The sequence below is a fragment of the Pteropus vampyrus genome, unplaced genomic scaffold (assembly GCF_000151845.1).
Source record: "Pteropus vampyrus isolate Shadow unplaced genomic scaffold, Pvam_2.0 Scaffold177, whole genome shotgun sequence".
Lineage (NCBI taxonomy): Eukaryota > Metazoa > Chordata > Mammalia > Chiroptera > Pteropodidae > Pteropus > Pteropus vampyrus.
In genome coordinates, this window is record NW_011888958.1 from 2,733,759 (window position 1) to 2,748,197 (window position 14,439).

The window sequence follows — 14,439 nt, forward strand, 5'->3', positions numbered from 1 at the left end:
CATGCAAGCCTTACCCATAGTGCTTCGAAACTAGGGTTTGCCAGTGGTCAATGACTATGCTGTCCTGGAATGGCGCTTGGCCGAGTATTAAGCAGGCAACATTTCGAACCATATTTAACGTCCTTCCATTTTTTTTGGAAGCAAAATCATAGTGAACATTACTTTCAGTGCTGTAAACCTGCACTAATACAACGGCCGCTAGCTACATTTGGCTATGGAATACTTGAAATGTGGCTGATCTGAATTGAGATGTGCTTACTAAAAGTGTAAAAGGCACGCCAGATTTTGAAGACTTAATGCAAATAAAAGAATGGAAAATATTACATTAATATGTTTTATATTGATTGCATGTTGAAATGATAATATTTTGGATATATTGGGTTAGAGAAAACATATTATTAAAATTGGTTGCACCTGTTTCTCTTTTTAATCTGTGGCTTCTAGAAAGTTTAAAGTTATCTAAGTAGCTTGCATTATATTTCAATTAGACAGTGAGGCTATACCATTAAAATCAGAATTATTAAAACTTTGATTATACTAATGATATGTAACATCTATAGGGCACTCAGAACATCTCGGGTTCTTTGATTTAATATATGATCTAATTTTGAATCTTAAGTTATGAATAGAAAACAAAACAAAAATTGATAAGCCTCATTTTTCACTATTTCTCACACTAGTTTTTTTTTTTTCCCAAGTTTTCTTTACACAGTGTATTACCTTGTTAATTCTCACACCAACACTGTGAAATAGATACTATGATCATCCCCACTTAACACCAAAGGAATCAGAAACTTAGAGATTTAAGTAACTAGCCTATGGTCCCTCAACTAATATATGGCAAGGTTATGGTTTGACTCCAAGGACTGTCTGAAAGCAGAACTTCTATGAGTCAATTAAATATCTTGGTCATTAGGCAAGAATGATGCCACTAAATTTTTCTGTGACCCTGGGAAGGTCTCCTTCTCTTTCTTCATTAAGGGATTGGATTCTAGATGCTATTGGCGGTGTCTTTGAGCTCTTTGCACGTAGGGAAGCTATGTCACTGTTCTCCCTTTTCCCTCTTGATTCTTCCATTGTGCCCATCCGGTAAAGGACCAGAGGACCAAGAGAGTAGATTGAATTATGGGAAAGTAGGATGGAGGAATATTTACCAGGGGAGGAAGAAGGAGCAGGAGAAGGAGGAGGAAATTCAATTGGTGAAAACCTTTGTGTGGGGTCAGTACTGTTGCGGCAGGGTGAACACCATATGGGGACATTCGGTAGAGTGGAGCCCACAATTGTGACACAGACCTGCCCTCAGCCTCAGCAGAGATCTGCCTTTTTTCTTGAAATGTGAAAACTATGGTGAGAGTCTAGGAAGGCAATGGAAATACACAAAGATGTGGAAAAAGACTTTTCAAGGAAAGCTCAAAGAGAGGCAAGGTGACGTTTATACAACTTAGAAATTACGTGAATGGATTCTGAAGGCTGTTTGGGGTCAAGGCTGGACTTTGTGTGATATTAAGCAAGTTCTATACCCAAGATACAGTGTCCGCATCTGTGAAATGGGACAACTGTATGCATCTCTTGGGGGGGGTGGTGGGGATTAAGCGATGCAGAGCAATAACAGCTGCCACATTTGGAATGTTTACTACGTGCCAAGCACCCTGCATGTATACAAACACAGCAACGCCCAGTAGGGCTCAGCCTGGGCCTACAAACTACTGGTAAAGATGCAACAAGCCGGGTTCTTGTCATGATCTTAACGGCTTTTAGAAAAGATCGTTTGGTTGGTTGCATTCTTGTCCTACTGTGTGACTTTCAGTGACGTTACTTCTCTGAGCCTCAGGTGACTCATTTATAAGATGAGGTGATTAAAGCAGTTGATCTGTAAGGCATTTTTCAGTACTAAAACGTGCAATTCTGGAAATAGGATTTATTTGGTGTTGAGAAGGCTAAGGGGATACTAAAATATGAACTTCAAATATATATCTGAATGATTATTATAAATTTGAGGGATGGTGACCAGCTGTCTTTTCTCTTTTGACTGAGGATAGGACATAAAGCGATACACTTTAATTGTTTTAATTTGACATTTGGAAGCCTTTTCTGACTTGGGAGAAAGAGTAATATGTCATTGGAACAGGCTCTGAAGTTGCACACTTTGAACTCATTAAAGCAGACAGTTGGCTATTTTTCTGACACTCCGCTTCAATGTAACTCATCACACGGTCTTCCCTGATCCCCTGAACTTAAGTAGACACCACCCCCCCTGCCCCCCCACCCTGCCACCTTATTCTTCCTTCACATTTCATTCTTTTGTTTTCCTCTATAGCCCTTATGACTATTTGTAATTGCCTATTTATTTTCTTTTTAGTATTTAATGTTTGTCTCTTTAGATTGCAAACCACCTAAAGGCCAGGACCATCTTTATTTGGTTCACCTCCTCATGTGCCTAGTTCCAGCACAGCAGTTGTCACATAGCAGGTGCTCAGTAAATATTTGTAGAATGACTAGGATAGATGGATGAATTTCAGAGGTGGTTGATTTGGTGGTAGTGCTTCTTGATGGAGGTGGGTCCTCTGTTTAACTTTTTTGGTAAGAGAGATCCCAAAGACCTTGTTTCTTAAGATACTTTAGATACTCTTTCTCCTTCCCACCTTCTTCTGGGAACTGGCCACCAGGGGTGTGCATTTCTTCAGTTTTAATTGGATGCCAGCGCACCTTCCTTGTGGACTGGTCAGCCCGCATCTGGTTCTGGTGGAGGGGATGGAAAGTGTAGGTAGAGTTCAGCTGAGTCAGAATAAAGCCCAGTGGAGCAGGGCTTGATTGTGCTGGTTATTTCCATTTACTTTCCCAGATCCAGTCTTCGTCTGTTACACTGGGCCCCAGGAAGCTGACCTTAGTGGGCTGCATCCATGGGGCCCCCTTGCTCTCTGGCTTCCGGCTGAGATTAGCCAGTGGGAGGGCAGAGCAGGAGGATGAGGATGGAAGGAGAGGAAGGTTAGGCTACGTGTCCCCATGCCTTGGTTTCTCACCCATGAGCTCACAGGGGCAGGGCTCCTCTGCAGCAAGTCACAGCTCCTACCAGGGAGCTCTGCTATGGTGCTCTCTCCAGGTTCGTCTGTCCCTCCAGGAATAGAAGTGGTAATGGCTCCCCGCCGTTAACTCCCCTGGGGTGCTTCACCATTCCGTGTTGTTCCTTTCTGCCCACACCTCTGTAAATAGTCCGCACACTAATCTCTCAACCCCCCCATATGAATGGGCCATTTATTTTCCCTGACCGTTTACCAGGGCCCCATTCCCTCATATTCTTGCACCCATCTTATCCGATCTAGGTGGGGACTGTACGTCTAATTGTTGGGGGCAGGGGTATGAGGTACTGGATCAGAGGAATACTTTCTAGTAAATCCAAAATGATCACCTGTACCTGAGGTTTCTGTTTTTAATGAAAAACAAAAATAAAACAACCCTCCTTTGGGTTAGGAGTTTGGGGGACATGTTGAGAAAAGAGTTCAGCTTCTCTCTAGTCTCTCTCTTGGGCAAGGCCAGCTCTGGCTGCCATTCCTCGGTTGGCTCCAGGACTCAAGCCCCAGTAGCCGATCAAACTCCTGATGTCTGCAGAAAAAATGCCCTGGCGTGAAGGCACTGCAGCTTCCAGCTGCTGATCTGGGGCTCGTTAGGCATCTGCTCCCACTCTTCCTCTCCCCTTGGTCTTAGAGGACTTCGCTTTCTCAGTGAGTTGATGGGAACAGCCTCTCTGAGACTGAAATAACTCTTCACGGAGCACACTAAAGCTGGGAAGCCGGCATGGCCAAGGGGAGGTCATAGAGTTGCCACACAAGAGTCGGGCTAGAGGGAGAGAATAATAAGAGGAGAGGCCAGCATCGGTGTATTGCTGTAGAGTTTTCAAAGCACTTTAATGTAAAGGAACACATTTGTGCCCCACAAAATGGCCCTGTGGAGGTGCTTGGCATTGTTATCCTCACTTCGCAGATGCAAGAAAAAGGCTCTGGGGTCCTTGAGCACCTTGCCCGCCTTGCCAAAAGTCATAGGGCCGGAGAGTGGCAGAAGCGGGACTGAGACTTAGGCCATACAACCCCATGTCCATTTGGTGCCCTTTCTGCTCTGCCTCTGCTGTCTCTGAGGGACCAGCCAGGGCAGGAATCTATCTCTGGGATCGTGGGCTGGAGTCAGAAAAGCTGGACTCAACTCCAGTGTCCTGTTCCACCCAGAGGAGAGAGCACGGGGTGTCTTGAGTCCTACCCCGGAGCTCTGCTTCCTGCATGCCCTCAAAGGTCATCTCTTCTGCCCCTCCTGTTTCTCCTGCTTCTAGTGGCCTGACTCTGCTTTTCTGTCCTTGTTGTTCAGAAGTGGAGCTGCCCCTGAAGAAGGATGGGTTCACCTCCGAGAGCACCACACTGGAAGCCTTGCTCCGCGGCGAGGGGGTTGAGAAGAAGGTGGACGCCAGAGAGGAGGAAAGCATCCAGGAAATACAGGTATTTCTGTGCCCCAGTGGGGGTGGGGCGCCCCCAGAGCACTGCCGGCATCCTTCTAGACCTCCAGCACCAGCTTGAGGCCTCCTCTCAAGGGCCAGGGCTGCATCTCAAACTGCCTTGTGGTGCCGTTGCAGGAAGCTTGCAAATTTTTTTCTGATTTAACACGTCTCCCAGAAGAAGTCATTGTTCCCCTCAAATCCGTCCCTCTTCCTTGATCTCTCTATTTATATACTCAAAATGTGTTTTTTGGGCTTGCTGTGTGCTAGGTGCTGGGGGCATAGTGGTTAGCAAAACAGATGGAGTGAACAGTCCGCAGTCTGGGCTCGAAACCCTAGGGTTGTCTGCATCAGCTGGTGCCACGTGAGTCCCTGCCTCACCCCGCCCCTGCCTCCCACCCCATCCTCTGCTCTAGTTCCCTCGGCCCTATCACAGCACCATCCATTCCTTCTTTAGAGCCAGTTTAGAGGTCACTCTCCAGGCAGGTTTGGTGGCTTCTGTCCCTTGTGTTCACCAGCCTCTGTTCACACTAGGACGCTCACACCACGCAGGATTATAACATGTGCTCTAACCATTCCTTATCTATTCAACGATCCCATGGTTGACTACAGTGGTTGGCAGAGTGTTGTGATAATGTTAAATAATACAAATATTAAATAGTAGTATCAATTGTGAAATATAATTATTAAAATTAAATTATATTTACAATAAATTCATATTTTATGTTAAATTTCATATTTTATGCATTCGATATATTACACATTTATTATCTTTATATCCAAATTAATATTTATACATTAATTTATTAACATTATCATTAAATTAATAACAGCTGGATGTTTGGTTTGCTTCATAAGTCTTACCAGTCTGTGAGTTCCATCGGATCAGAGACCATGCTGTCGTGTTCACCCTCGGGCCTTGCATATGCCCAGCAGAGTCCGGTCTCAAGAAAGATGTTGAATGAATCAGTCAGCCTGGCTTCTTTCTCTGCCATTCCTGTGTTCAGATGAATGGTCAAGTCTTTTTCCATTTAGTCGTCACAACATGTCTTATAGTTGTTCCTTCCCCGACTTCACAGAGCTACAGCCCTAGTACAGATCCTTATTGATGGCTGCTTTTATTTATCTGACACAACTGGAGTCATCTTCGATGCCTGTCTTTCTCTCACACCCAACATCCAATTCATCAGGAATCCTGTTGACTTGAGCCCGCACCGTAAATCCAGAGCGTAGCCCCTTCTCACCACATCCACTGTGACTGCCCTGGTCTAAGCCACTCTGATCTCCTGTCTGAACTGTTGCAATGGCTTTCTGAATGATCCCCCTGCTCATGGCCAGGAGGGAGCCTTTTAAAACTTAAGCCAGATCCTGTCATTCCTGTGCTCAGAACCCTGCCTGGGCTCCTGTTCCTCCAGAGTGAAAGTCGAGGTCCTCCTACCTCTCTTTGACTCGGTGCTTCCTCTTTCCCTCTCTCACGCTGCTCTAGGCACCCTGGCCTCTTTGTGCTGCTCCTGGATACACCAAGCCCTTGAGCTTTGCTCTGGCTGTTTCCTCTGCTGGCAAAGTCCTCTCGCCAGATAGCCTGTTGTCTCTCTACCTCATCTTCTTCAAGTTTTTGCTTCTATCTCTTCTCTCTGAGGCATCCTGGCCATCGTATGTAATACAGCTGTGCTGTCCCCTGCCCACCGCCAGCACCCCCGAGTCTTTGACTCCGCTTTCCTTTTCTTCCCCACGCCCCCAGCTCTTATCACCATCTAATGTACTTTATTTATTTTCTCTTTTCTTCCAGTCGAATGTAAACTCCTCAAAGGCAGGAGTCTTTGTCTGTCTTGCGCACTTAAATATCTCAAGCATCCAAACGATGCCTGGCACATAGTAGGTGCAGAATAAATATTTACTGAGTTACCCCAGCTCCTCTTCAACATAGCTTACTTTAATTGACCTTTCATCCTGAAACAAAGCTCTGCTTATGCTACCCCATTACTAAAAATTTAGCTAAAACACTTTTGTTTCCTACTAAATAAATCTGCAGTGATGAGTGTGACTTTCCTGGGCCTCTTCTCTCTGCTCCTAACCTAGATTCCAGGCTTATTTCCCACTAGTCCTTTACTTTCTCTACTCCTCAGCCTTCTTCCCTCTGTGCCTTTGGTCATGCTGGGCCATTTATCTGATGTACCTTTCTTCCATCTCCACGTGTACCAATTCTACCCATCTTTTAGGCTCAGCTCCAAAGCCATCTTCCCCATGAAGGCTTTCTTGATTCCCCCCACAGCTGGAAGGATCTCTTCTTATCTCTGACATTTAGGGTATCTAGTACTTTAAAAATTTGAAAAATTTTTTTTGCTATTCATATATCTCCTTGTGGGAGGACCCCCCGTTTTTGGACTTTCAGACCTTTGGAGTCAATATCTGTCACATTTATATTGCTCATTTACTGTAATGTGACTTCATCAGTGAATGGGATGGAACCATTTCCCAGAAGTCTTGATGCTCTAGTGACAGGTAGACTTTTCCCTTTAAAGCCAATGGTGGGTTTGAGTTCTTCTTAGGCAGCATTGGGCCAGTATATGGGTTGTCACTGTGGAATCATCATCACCATCATCCCTGATGTAAACTGAATGTCTGCAATGTACAGAGCTTGGGGCTGAAACCGGGACCATAAGCCAAATGAGTTTACGTGTCTTTATGGGCTTGATTATTAAAATAAAGTACATATGTAGTAAATGGACAGTTTTATTCATTTTTTCATTCATTCGACCAAAGTTTATTGAGTGCTTCCTCTGAGCAGGCATTGTGCTAGGTTCTAGGGAAACAGAGAAATCAGGAGAGACCTGTCCTCTCCACTTATACTTATATTCTGGAGTGACATACAGACAGAAAGCAAGTAAACAAACAGAATAGTCACATTTCAGGGTCAATGCCGGGAAAAGAACAAGAGTATGAAGATTCAGAATAAGAAGAGGAACGGATTCTAGGTAGCATCCTAAGGGAAGACAGGGATTTAACCTCAGTCCTATGGGATGAGAAGGAGCCAGCAAAGTGAGGATCCTAGGGAAGAGCTTTCTGGGCAGAGGAACAGTTTGCTCAGAGTCATCAAGATAGGTCTGAGCTTGCTGTGTTGAAAGAACAGACAGAAGGCCGGTGTGGCTGGAGCACAGCCCCAGGGAGAGACGAGCCTAGGACGGAGTTGGAGGGGTAGGGGTGGGGGGCAGACCACTTCAGCCTCCCAGGACATGGAAGAGGCTCTTGATTTCATGGGAAATGAAAAAGGAAACCATATGGAGGCCTTTATTCAGGACAGTGAATTTGAGTTTCATCAGGATCAGGATCTCTTTGGTCCTTGCTTGGAGAGGAGACTGGATGGAGGGCCAAAAGCAGAAAGAGGGAAATCAGGAGATTTTTATAGTTTCCCAGGCCAAAGATAATGGAGTCTTTAAATAAAGAGGAATTCCTTTTTCTTTTTTTTAAAAGCACAACTGCAAACCATTGTTATCATCATCATAAAGACTGTTTAAAGTAACAGCGAGAAAAGTTATTTTAAAATGTGTTTATTTTTCAGATAATGTCCTTGGAGAGGGGATGCAAGAGTGTTACTGGGGGGCATCAGCTGCATGTCTAGCTGAATACCCCTGCCCTTTACTCCCCATACAGGACGCCCCCTCTGCTTCCTGTACTCTGAGTGCGACCTTTGTTAGAGACTTCTGCCTCCTCCCCAGTTAGGTAGAGAGGCTTCTGGTATCAGGGTCATGTCAAAGGAAATGCAAACACGTTGGGGTGGCTGCTGTCAATCTGGGACACATATGAGAGATTCTAGAGACCTAGAGAAGTGGATGGGAAATGGGAGGAATGGAGCCCGAGGGAGAAGTCAGTTTACTCCTGGACATTGAGGCTATGTGGCACTTCTGGGGACTAACTTAGCCTCCTTCGCCAATCTTTCACTTACCAACCTAGAGTCCATATCACAGGTAATATCTTCATAATAAAAAATGAGAGGAATCAGAATTGTGCTCAGATGCTAGAGGCAATGACCTTTAAATTTGAGGCACGTGGAACTTACCGTGATTAAATGACTTCAAGACCCAGAAAGTTTGCAAGATGGCTGTACGAACAACAGCAATAGTCGTAATAACAATACCTCATATTTATATTATATCTTTTCATCGAAGGCTGCAGAGCATTTGGCTTGTCCTTGTCTTGGTTGGCGTTTACTCATGTTCCCATTTACCGTTCAGGAAGCCTAGATACAGGGAGGACAGGAGGCTTGTGCCAGTGCTTCCTAGCTGTAGGTCAGAGGTCGTGTCCAGCAGACAACGCTTCTCTGTTAGATGGCTAAGGTTTGCCGAGAGACTCATGTTGGCTTCCCAAATAAACCTAGTAGAGATGTCAGAGAAGAATTTACTAGACCTGTTTTGAGTTCTTTGGGAGGATTTGATAAGTAGCAGTATCCTGATCCCAGTGATTGGAATAGAATTCTCTGGCAAGAAGGCAGTGGGAGGAGGTCACTGGTAACTCACTCCTGGGCTTCCTGCTTTGAGGACAGGCCACAGGCATTGTCCAGGAGGCCACTTGAACAATGATGATGTTATCAGATGTCAGTGCAGTGCGTGCTGCTTTTTAAACCTTTTCATCGTCGTGTGATTGCCACACCATCACCACAGAATGGGTGGATGCTCTTATCCTGTATAACATGATAAACGACCACCTTCCTAGCCTCATCTTATGCCAGTCTCTTCCTGAGCCACTGAGCTCTGGTCACATTGGCGTCTTTCTGCTTCCTGGACAAGTCATGTTCTTTTCCCTGCCTCAGGGAGTTTGCTTATGCTATTCCCTCTGCCTAGAATACTTTCCTTTCCTTCTTCCTCCCTTTCCCCATTCCAAAACTAGTCTTTTTTTCTCCTTTACATCCCAAATTTCTTAGGTCACTTCCTTAGGTGAGCCTTAAGTAACCTGACCCTCAGATTACTTAAATTTCCTTCTAACGCATTCTAATAGCAGCTTGAACTTGCCTGTCACTGTTTTTACAGCAATTGTAATTATATCGGTTATATATGTTGTTTAAATCTGTCCTCCCTTCACTAGACTTTTAAAATCCATTTGGAGCTGGGACTGTAGCCATTTTGTGGCTTGTCTAGCATAGCACCTGCTATATAGTCAACACTAGACAAATGTTTGTTGGTTGAATGAGTGAATGAATTCCTATTTTTATAATTGGGGAAAGAGGCATGAAGAGAGGATGACTCACCCAAGGTCACACAGTGAGCCCTTAAAGAAACTCCCAGGGCCCCTGACATGGAGTCCAGTGAGCTCCATGCTCTATCTCCTTATCTTACCCCCACTCTGAGGGCTGGGTCCTCTGCCACAATCTCTTATCCCTCCCTTAAACCTAGAGATGCATTCCTGACCCTCTTTCTCCAAGGGAAATGAAGTACTCACGCCCCTATAGCAAGGGTAAGCCATAATACACCTTGGGATCTTCGGACACGTGGCTGAGAAACAAATGGGAAACTGTGAGCTGACGAACCTGACCTGGCTTTGGTTTTGATTCGTTGTATGATCTTAAGTAGTCAGACCTGTTTTCAGCCTCAGTTTATTCACCTGTAAAATGGAAATGGGATTCTCTGCTGCAAACTGTTGAAGAGAGAGTAAATTCATGATCTTTAAGGTCCACGATAAGTAATGTGCTGTAATGAAAATCAATTTTAAAAAAAAATAGCAATGGGTATCTGATTGTGAACGACATATTAATGTCAAATTCGGTTCAGATAAACAGGAAGTTACTTGTTTCCATTAAATGGGTTCTAGCATGGCCGAGAAAAAGAGAAATGTATTTTCATACTAACAAAAGGAAAATTACATTAAAGAAAGTAAGTCTTGACAAAACATCCGAGTCCACATAGAAAATTGCTCCCACCAGAGTATTCTCTTTTTAGAAAACCTTTCCTGGGCAAAGAGAGTGGTAAAAGGTCAGTGTCCTGGGAGGACGTGGCTGGACGGGGCCTAAGGGTTTGAGAGAACATTGATACCCCCGAGGGCTCAAACTCTGGGCAGCATTTTGAAAGCCCTGTTTCCCAAGCAATGGCAGCATCTTCACTTTGTTAAAACACAACAACAAAATGCAATACCGCCCAGACTCCCCTCTAATGGTTTTCTCTTTTGCATTCCTCAACCCTTCTCTTCATTTTCTTGTCATTTCAGAGGGTTTTGGAAAATGATGAAAATGTAGAAGAAGGAAATGAAGAAGAGGATTTAGAAGAGGATATTCCCAAGAGAAAGAACAGGACCAGAGGACGGGTAAGTTGGGACGCCAGGACTTTGCGAAACGTTGGCCTCTGCTTTCAAAATGCAGCTAGAGAGAGATCATACCCGTGGCCTTCCTTGCAGAAAACTCAGAAAGGAAAACTCCAGCAGGGCTGCGATCCTGGGTGATAGCCTGCAAGAGTTTAAAGCTGGCAAGAGAAAGGAGAGTCAGAGGGTGTCCTAAGAGGAGAGCGAGGGTCCAGAGAAGGTTGGGGGTGGGATCAGGGTGAGGGTAGAGGACAAGGAAAATCTGACAGTTGTCCCCATTACTTGGTCATAAAAGAAAGTTGAAAGTTCCCTGTCCCTGGGACTGCCCCAGAATGACAGGGTCAAGATACCTGCTTTGGGGTGCTCTTCACTAGTCAAGAGAGTAGGATCATGCTGGGAAAGCATAAGGACCACAGCTGATGGTTGCCAAGCAGGTATGGCTTGGACTTTGAGGCTTTTGTGATCCTGGAATGTAGAAAACAAAACAAAACAAAACAACAACAACAACAAAACAGACACCTGGGGAATGGCAGAGGGGAAATCTGTGGTGGAAAGAATAAGAATGTGAGAGTGGTGCTGAGGGTAGGGAGCCAAACCAGGGTGGTGGTTTCAGGTTGGTCCTCAGAGTCCTCATGTTCGAGCCCAAAGAGGCTTTTGGTGGTCACCTTCAGGGGTCCGTCTGCAAGGATGTCTGATAATAACCAGTTGGGGAGGGACCTCTGGGGGTAGACCGCGGCTTTATATCCAGGGATTAACTCTCAGGCCTGTCTGGCTCCTTCAGGCACTGGCAGGACCCTTACTTTCCCGTAGACAAAAGGCTAGACCTGGGTACCCTGGGGGTTTGGATATAGTGATAATTAAGGCAAGCCTTTCTATTCCTGTGGTTCTCATGCCTTGGTATACATCAGAATCACCAGGAAAGCCTGTCAAATGCAGATTCCCAGGGCCTACTCCTAGAAGTTCTGATTTAGCAGGTCCGGGGTATGCTTGGAAAGCTATATCATATGCAAGTTCCTAGGTGACTGCTTCAAGTGCTCCAGTGCTGTCTACACTGAGCTGAGATCCTCTAACCTGTTGACAAAAGCTGGGCTTTCTCAGTCTGGGCCAGGCAGCCCTCTGATGCTGCACATTTTTATATCTGCACAGCAGGTGGTGAGTGGCGGGCGAGGGAGCGAAGCTTCATCTGTATTTGCAGCCACTCCCCAGCACTAGCATCACCGCCTCAGCTCCACCTCAGATCATCAGGCATTAGATTCTCATAGGAGCTCTGGTCCCTGGTGCCAAAAAGTTGGGGACTGCTGTCTTAGACAGTTGCCACCCGGCTTCAGCAATGATCAATGTTTCGACAATCTTGTTTTATCTATTCTTTTCTCTCACTTTTCGCTGGTTGTATGTTTTATATTTTTATGTATGGAATATTTGAAAGCAAGTCCTAGATATTTTATCATTTAACCCGAACATACCTCAATGTATATCTCTAAGATATCACTATTATACCCAATAAAAAGAACAATTATTCTAATATCTATTATCCAGTTCCTGATCATTTCCCCCTGATTTTTTAAAAAATGCTTTTCACAGTTGTTTTGTTTGAAACATAAACTTCTTGTATTCTACAGCATACCGCTTCCTTGCTATATGTTACCACACACATGCATAAATGTTTTTTTCTCCGTGCCATTTATTCGTTGAAGAACTTCGGTGGTTGGTCTTACAGAATTTCTCAACATTCTAGATTTGGCGGACTGGTTGTATTGAATGTGTTCCTCTATCCTCTTTATTTCCTGAAAACTGGTGGTTTGATTAGGGATTTGGTGAGATTCAAGATACTCTGTATGTGTGTAAATATTTTTGGTGGGGCAAGAATCTTTCCTAGGTGTAACGCGTGCTTCACCTGGTGTCACATCAGGATGTAAATGCAGTTTGGGCATCGTCAGCCTGATCTCTTCTTATAGAGTTGCCCATCGAGTTTTCACCTAATTGCTTTAGCAGCCACTGATGAGCTCCATGAGTTCATTGGAGGTTACAGTATAAGATTATCTAATTCCATCGTTAAAGGAGGCATAGAATGTGGAATTTCTGGGCCTTTCGTGAACTCGAAGAGCTTGGTCACCTCCAGCCTGCTTCCATCCCTTCCCTCAGCCCAAACCAAACTTAGTTGAGTAGATTGTGGAGGGGGAAATAGTCCTCTTCACATCTTCTCCACTCTCAACCTAAACCTAGACTATTGAACTCACAGTCATCAAATATGAATAGGATATCTTCTCTGTAAGAACATCAGCGGTAGCAGCCATTTGTACTTACTGTGTACTTACTATATACCAAACAATGTGATGAGACTCTTTACATAAGAGCTACCACGTGGAGAGTGATGGCTATGTACTTTAATACCGCATTACCGTACTGGCCACATGTGGCTACTGAGCACTTGAAATGTTATTGGTTCAAAATGAAATGTGCTGTAAATGTAAAACACATACCAGATTTCTAAGACATAGTACGAAAAGAATGCAGAACAACTCATTCATATTTTTTATATTACATATTGAAATGATAATATTTTGAATATATTGGGTTAAGTAAAATGTATTATTAAAACTAATTGCACCTGTTTCTTTTTACTCTTTTTTAAAAATGTGTCTACTGGAAAATTTAAAATGACATGTGTGATTTGCATTATATTTCTGTTGATCGGCACTGCTTCTTTCATTCCAACACGTATTATCACTTCCAGAGAGGTTAAGTAACTTGCTCTAGGTCATCCAACCTAGTAAGGAAGAAGTCAGGATTTGAACACAGGTCTGTACTTTTTCCACCAGGTCATGTGTGGCCCAGTGCCCAGCATATGGCTAATGACCAGTTTATTGAATGAATGATTGAATGATGACAAAGAAAAAGAAAAAGTCACATTTCAGCTTTGTGGGAGCCGAAGGAAGACCTGAACACAGTGAAGGGGCTGGATGGACCCTAGAATAGCTCCTGGCCCACCTCATCTGGGCAACGGGCAGTTGAATGGCTCTGCACTGTGCTGTGACATCGTGGACATGTCACCCATGGTGGGAGCCATAGGAGGACCTGGAAGAGTGTGGGTGAGCCTGCCTGTTCTGGAATAAATGTGTGAAGCTGCTTCACCCACAGCCTCAATTCAGCCACTTTTTTAAAAAAAAAAAAAATTTATTTAGTTTCAAGTATATAGTACATTGGTTAGACATCTATAATGTTCATAAAACGATCCCCTCCAATTGTTCCCTCCCTCCCCTGGCCCTCCACTTAGCCATCATATTAATGCTAACTGTATTTCCTCTGCCATGCTCCCTGTGCCCAACTATCAACTACTAACTATATTTGTGAGTCTGCTTTTGATTAGTTTGTTCTTTTATTCCTTCAATTCTGCATATAAGTGAAATCATATAGTGTTTATCTTTCTCTGTCCAACTTAAATACTTTCTAGGTCCATCAAAGCGATATCTTTTTCCATCCCCTTCCTTATCATATGTAGGGGTCTTGTTTTCTTATCCTTTCAGCCACTCTATCTTTTGGTTGGAGCACTTATTCTTTTCTATTTAAGATACTTATTGATAGGAATGTAGTTGTTACCATTCTTTATTCCTGTTTTTGATACATATTTTTTCTTCTTTAAGAAGTCCCTCCAACATTTCCTGTAATTCTGGCTTGGT

At 44.1% G+C, this 14,439-nt stretch overlaps 1 protein-coding gene across 1 annotated transcript in view; it reads left to right on the forward strand.

Moving 5' to 3' along the window:
• The window catches only part of DPF3 (double PHD fingers 3), a 204,006-nt gene that overhangs the window by 140,759 nt on the left and 48,808 nt on the right, over window positions 1-14,439 (forward strand). The window contains exons 4-5 of the mRNA XM_011370920.2: window positions 4,354-4,481; window positions 10,673-10,768. Of these exons, the coding sequence (XP_011369222.1) occupies window positions 4,354-4,481; window positions 10,673-10,768 (224 nt within the window). The remainder of the gene's footprint in view (window positions 1-4,353; window positions 4,482-10,672; window positions 10,769-14,439) is intronic.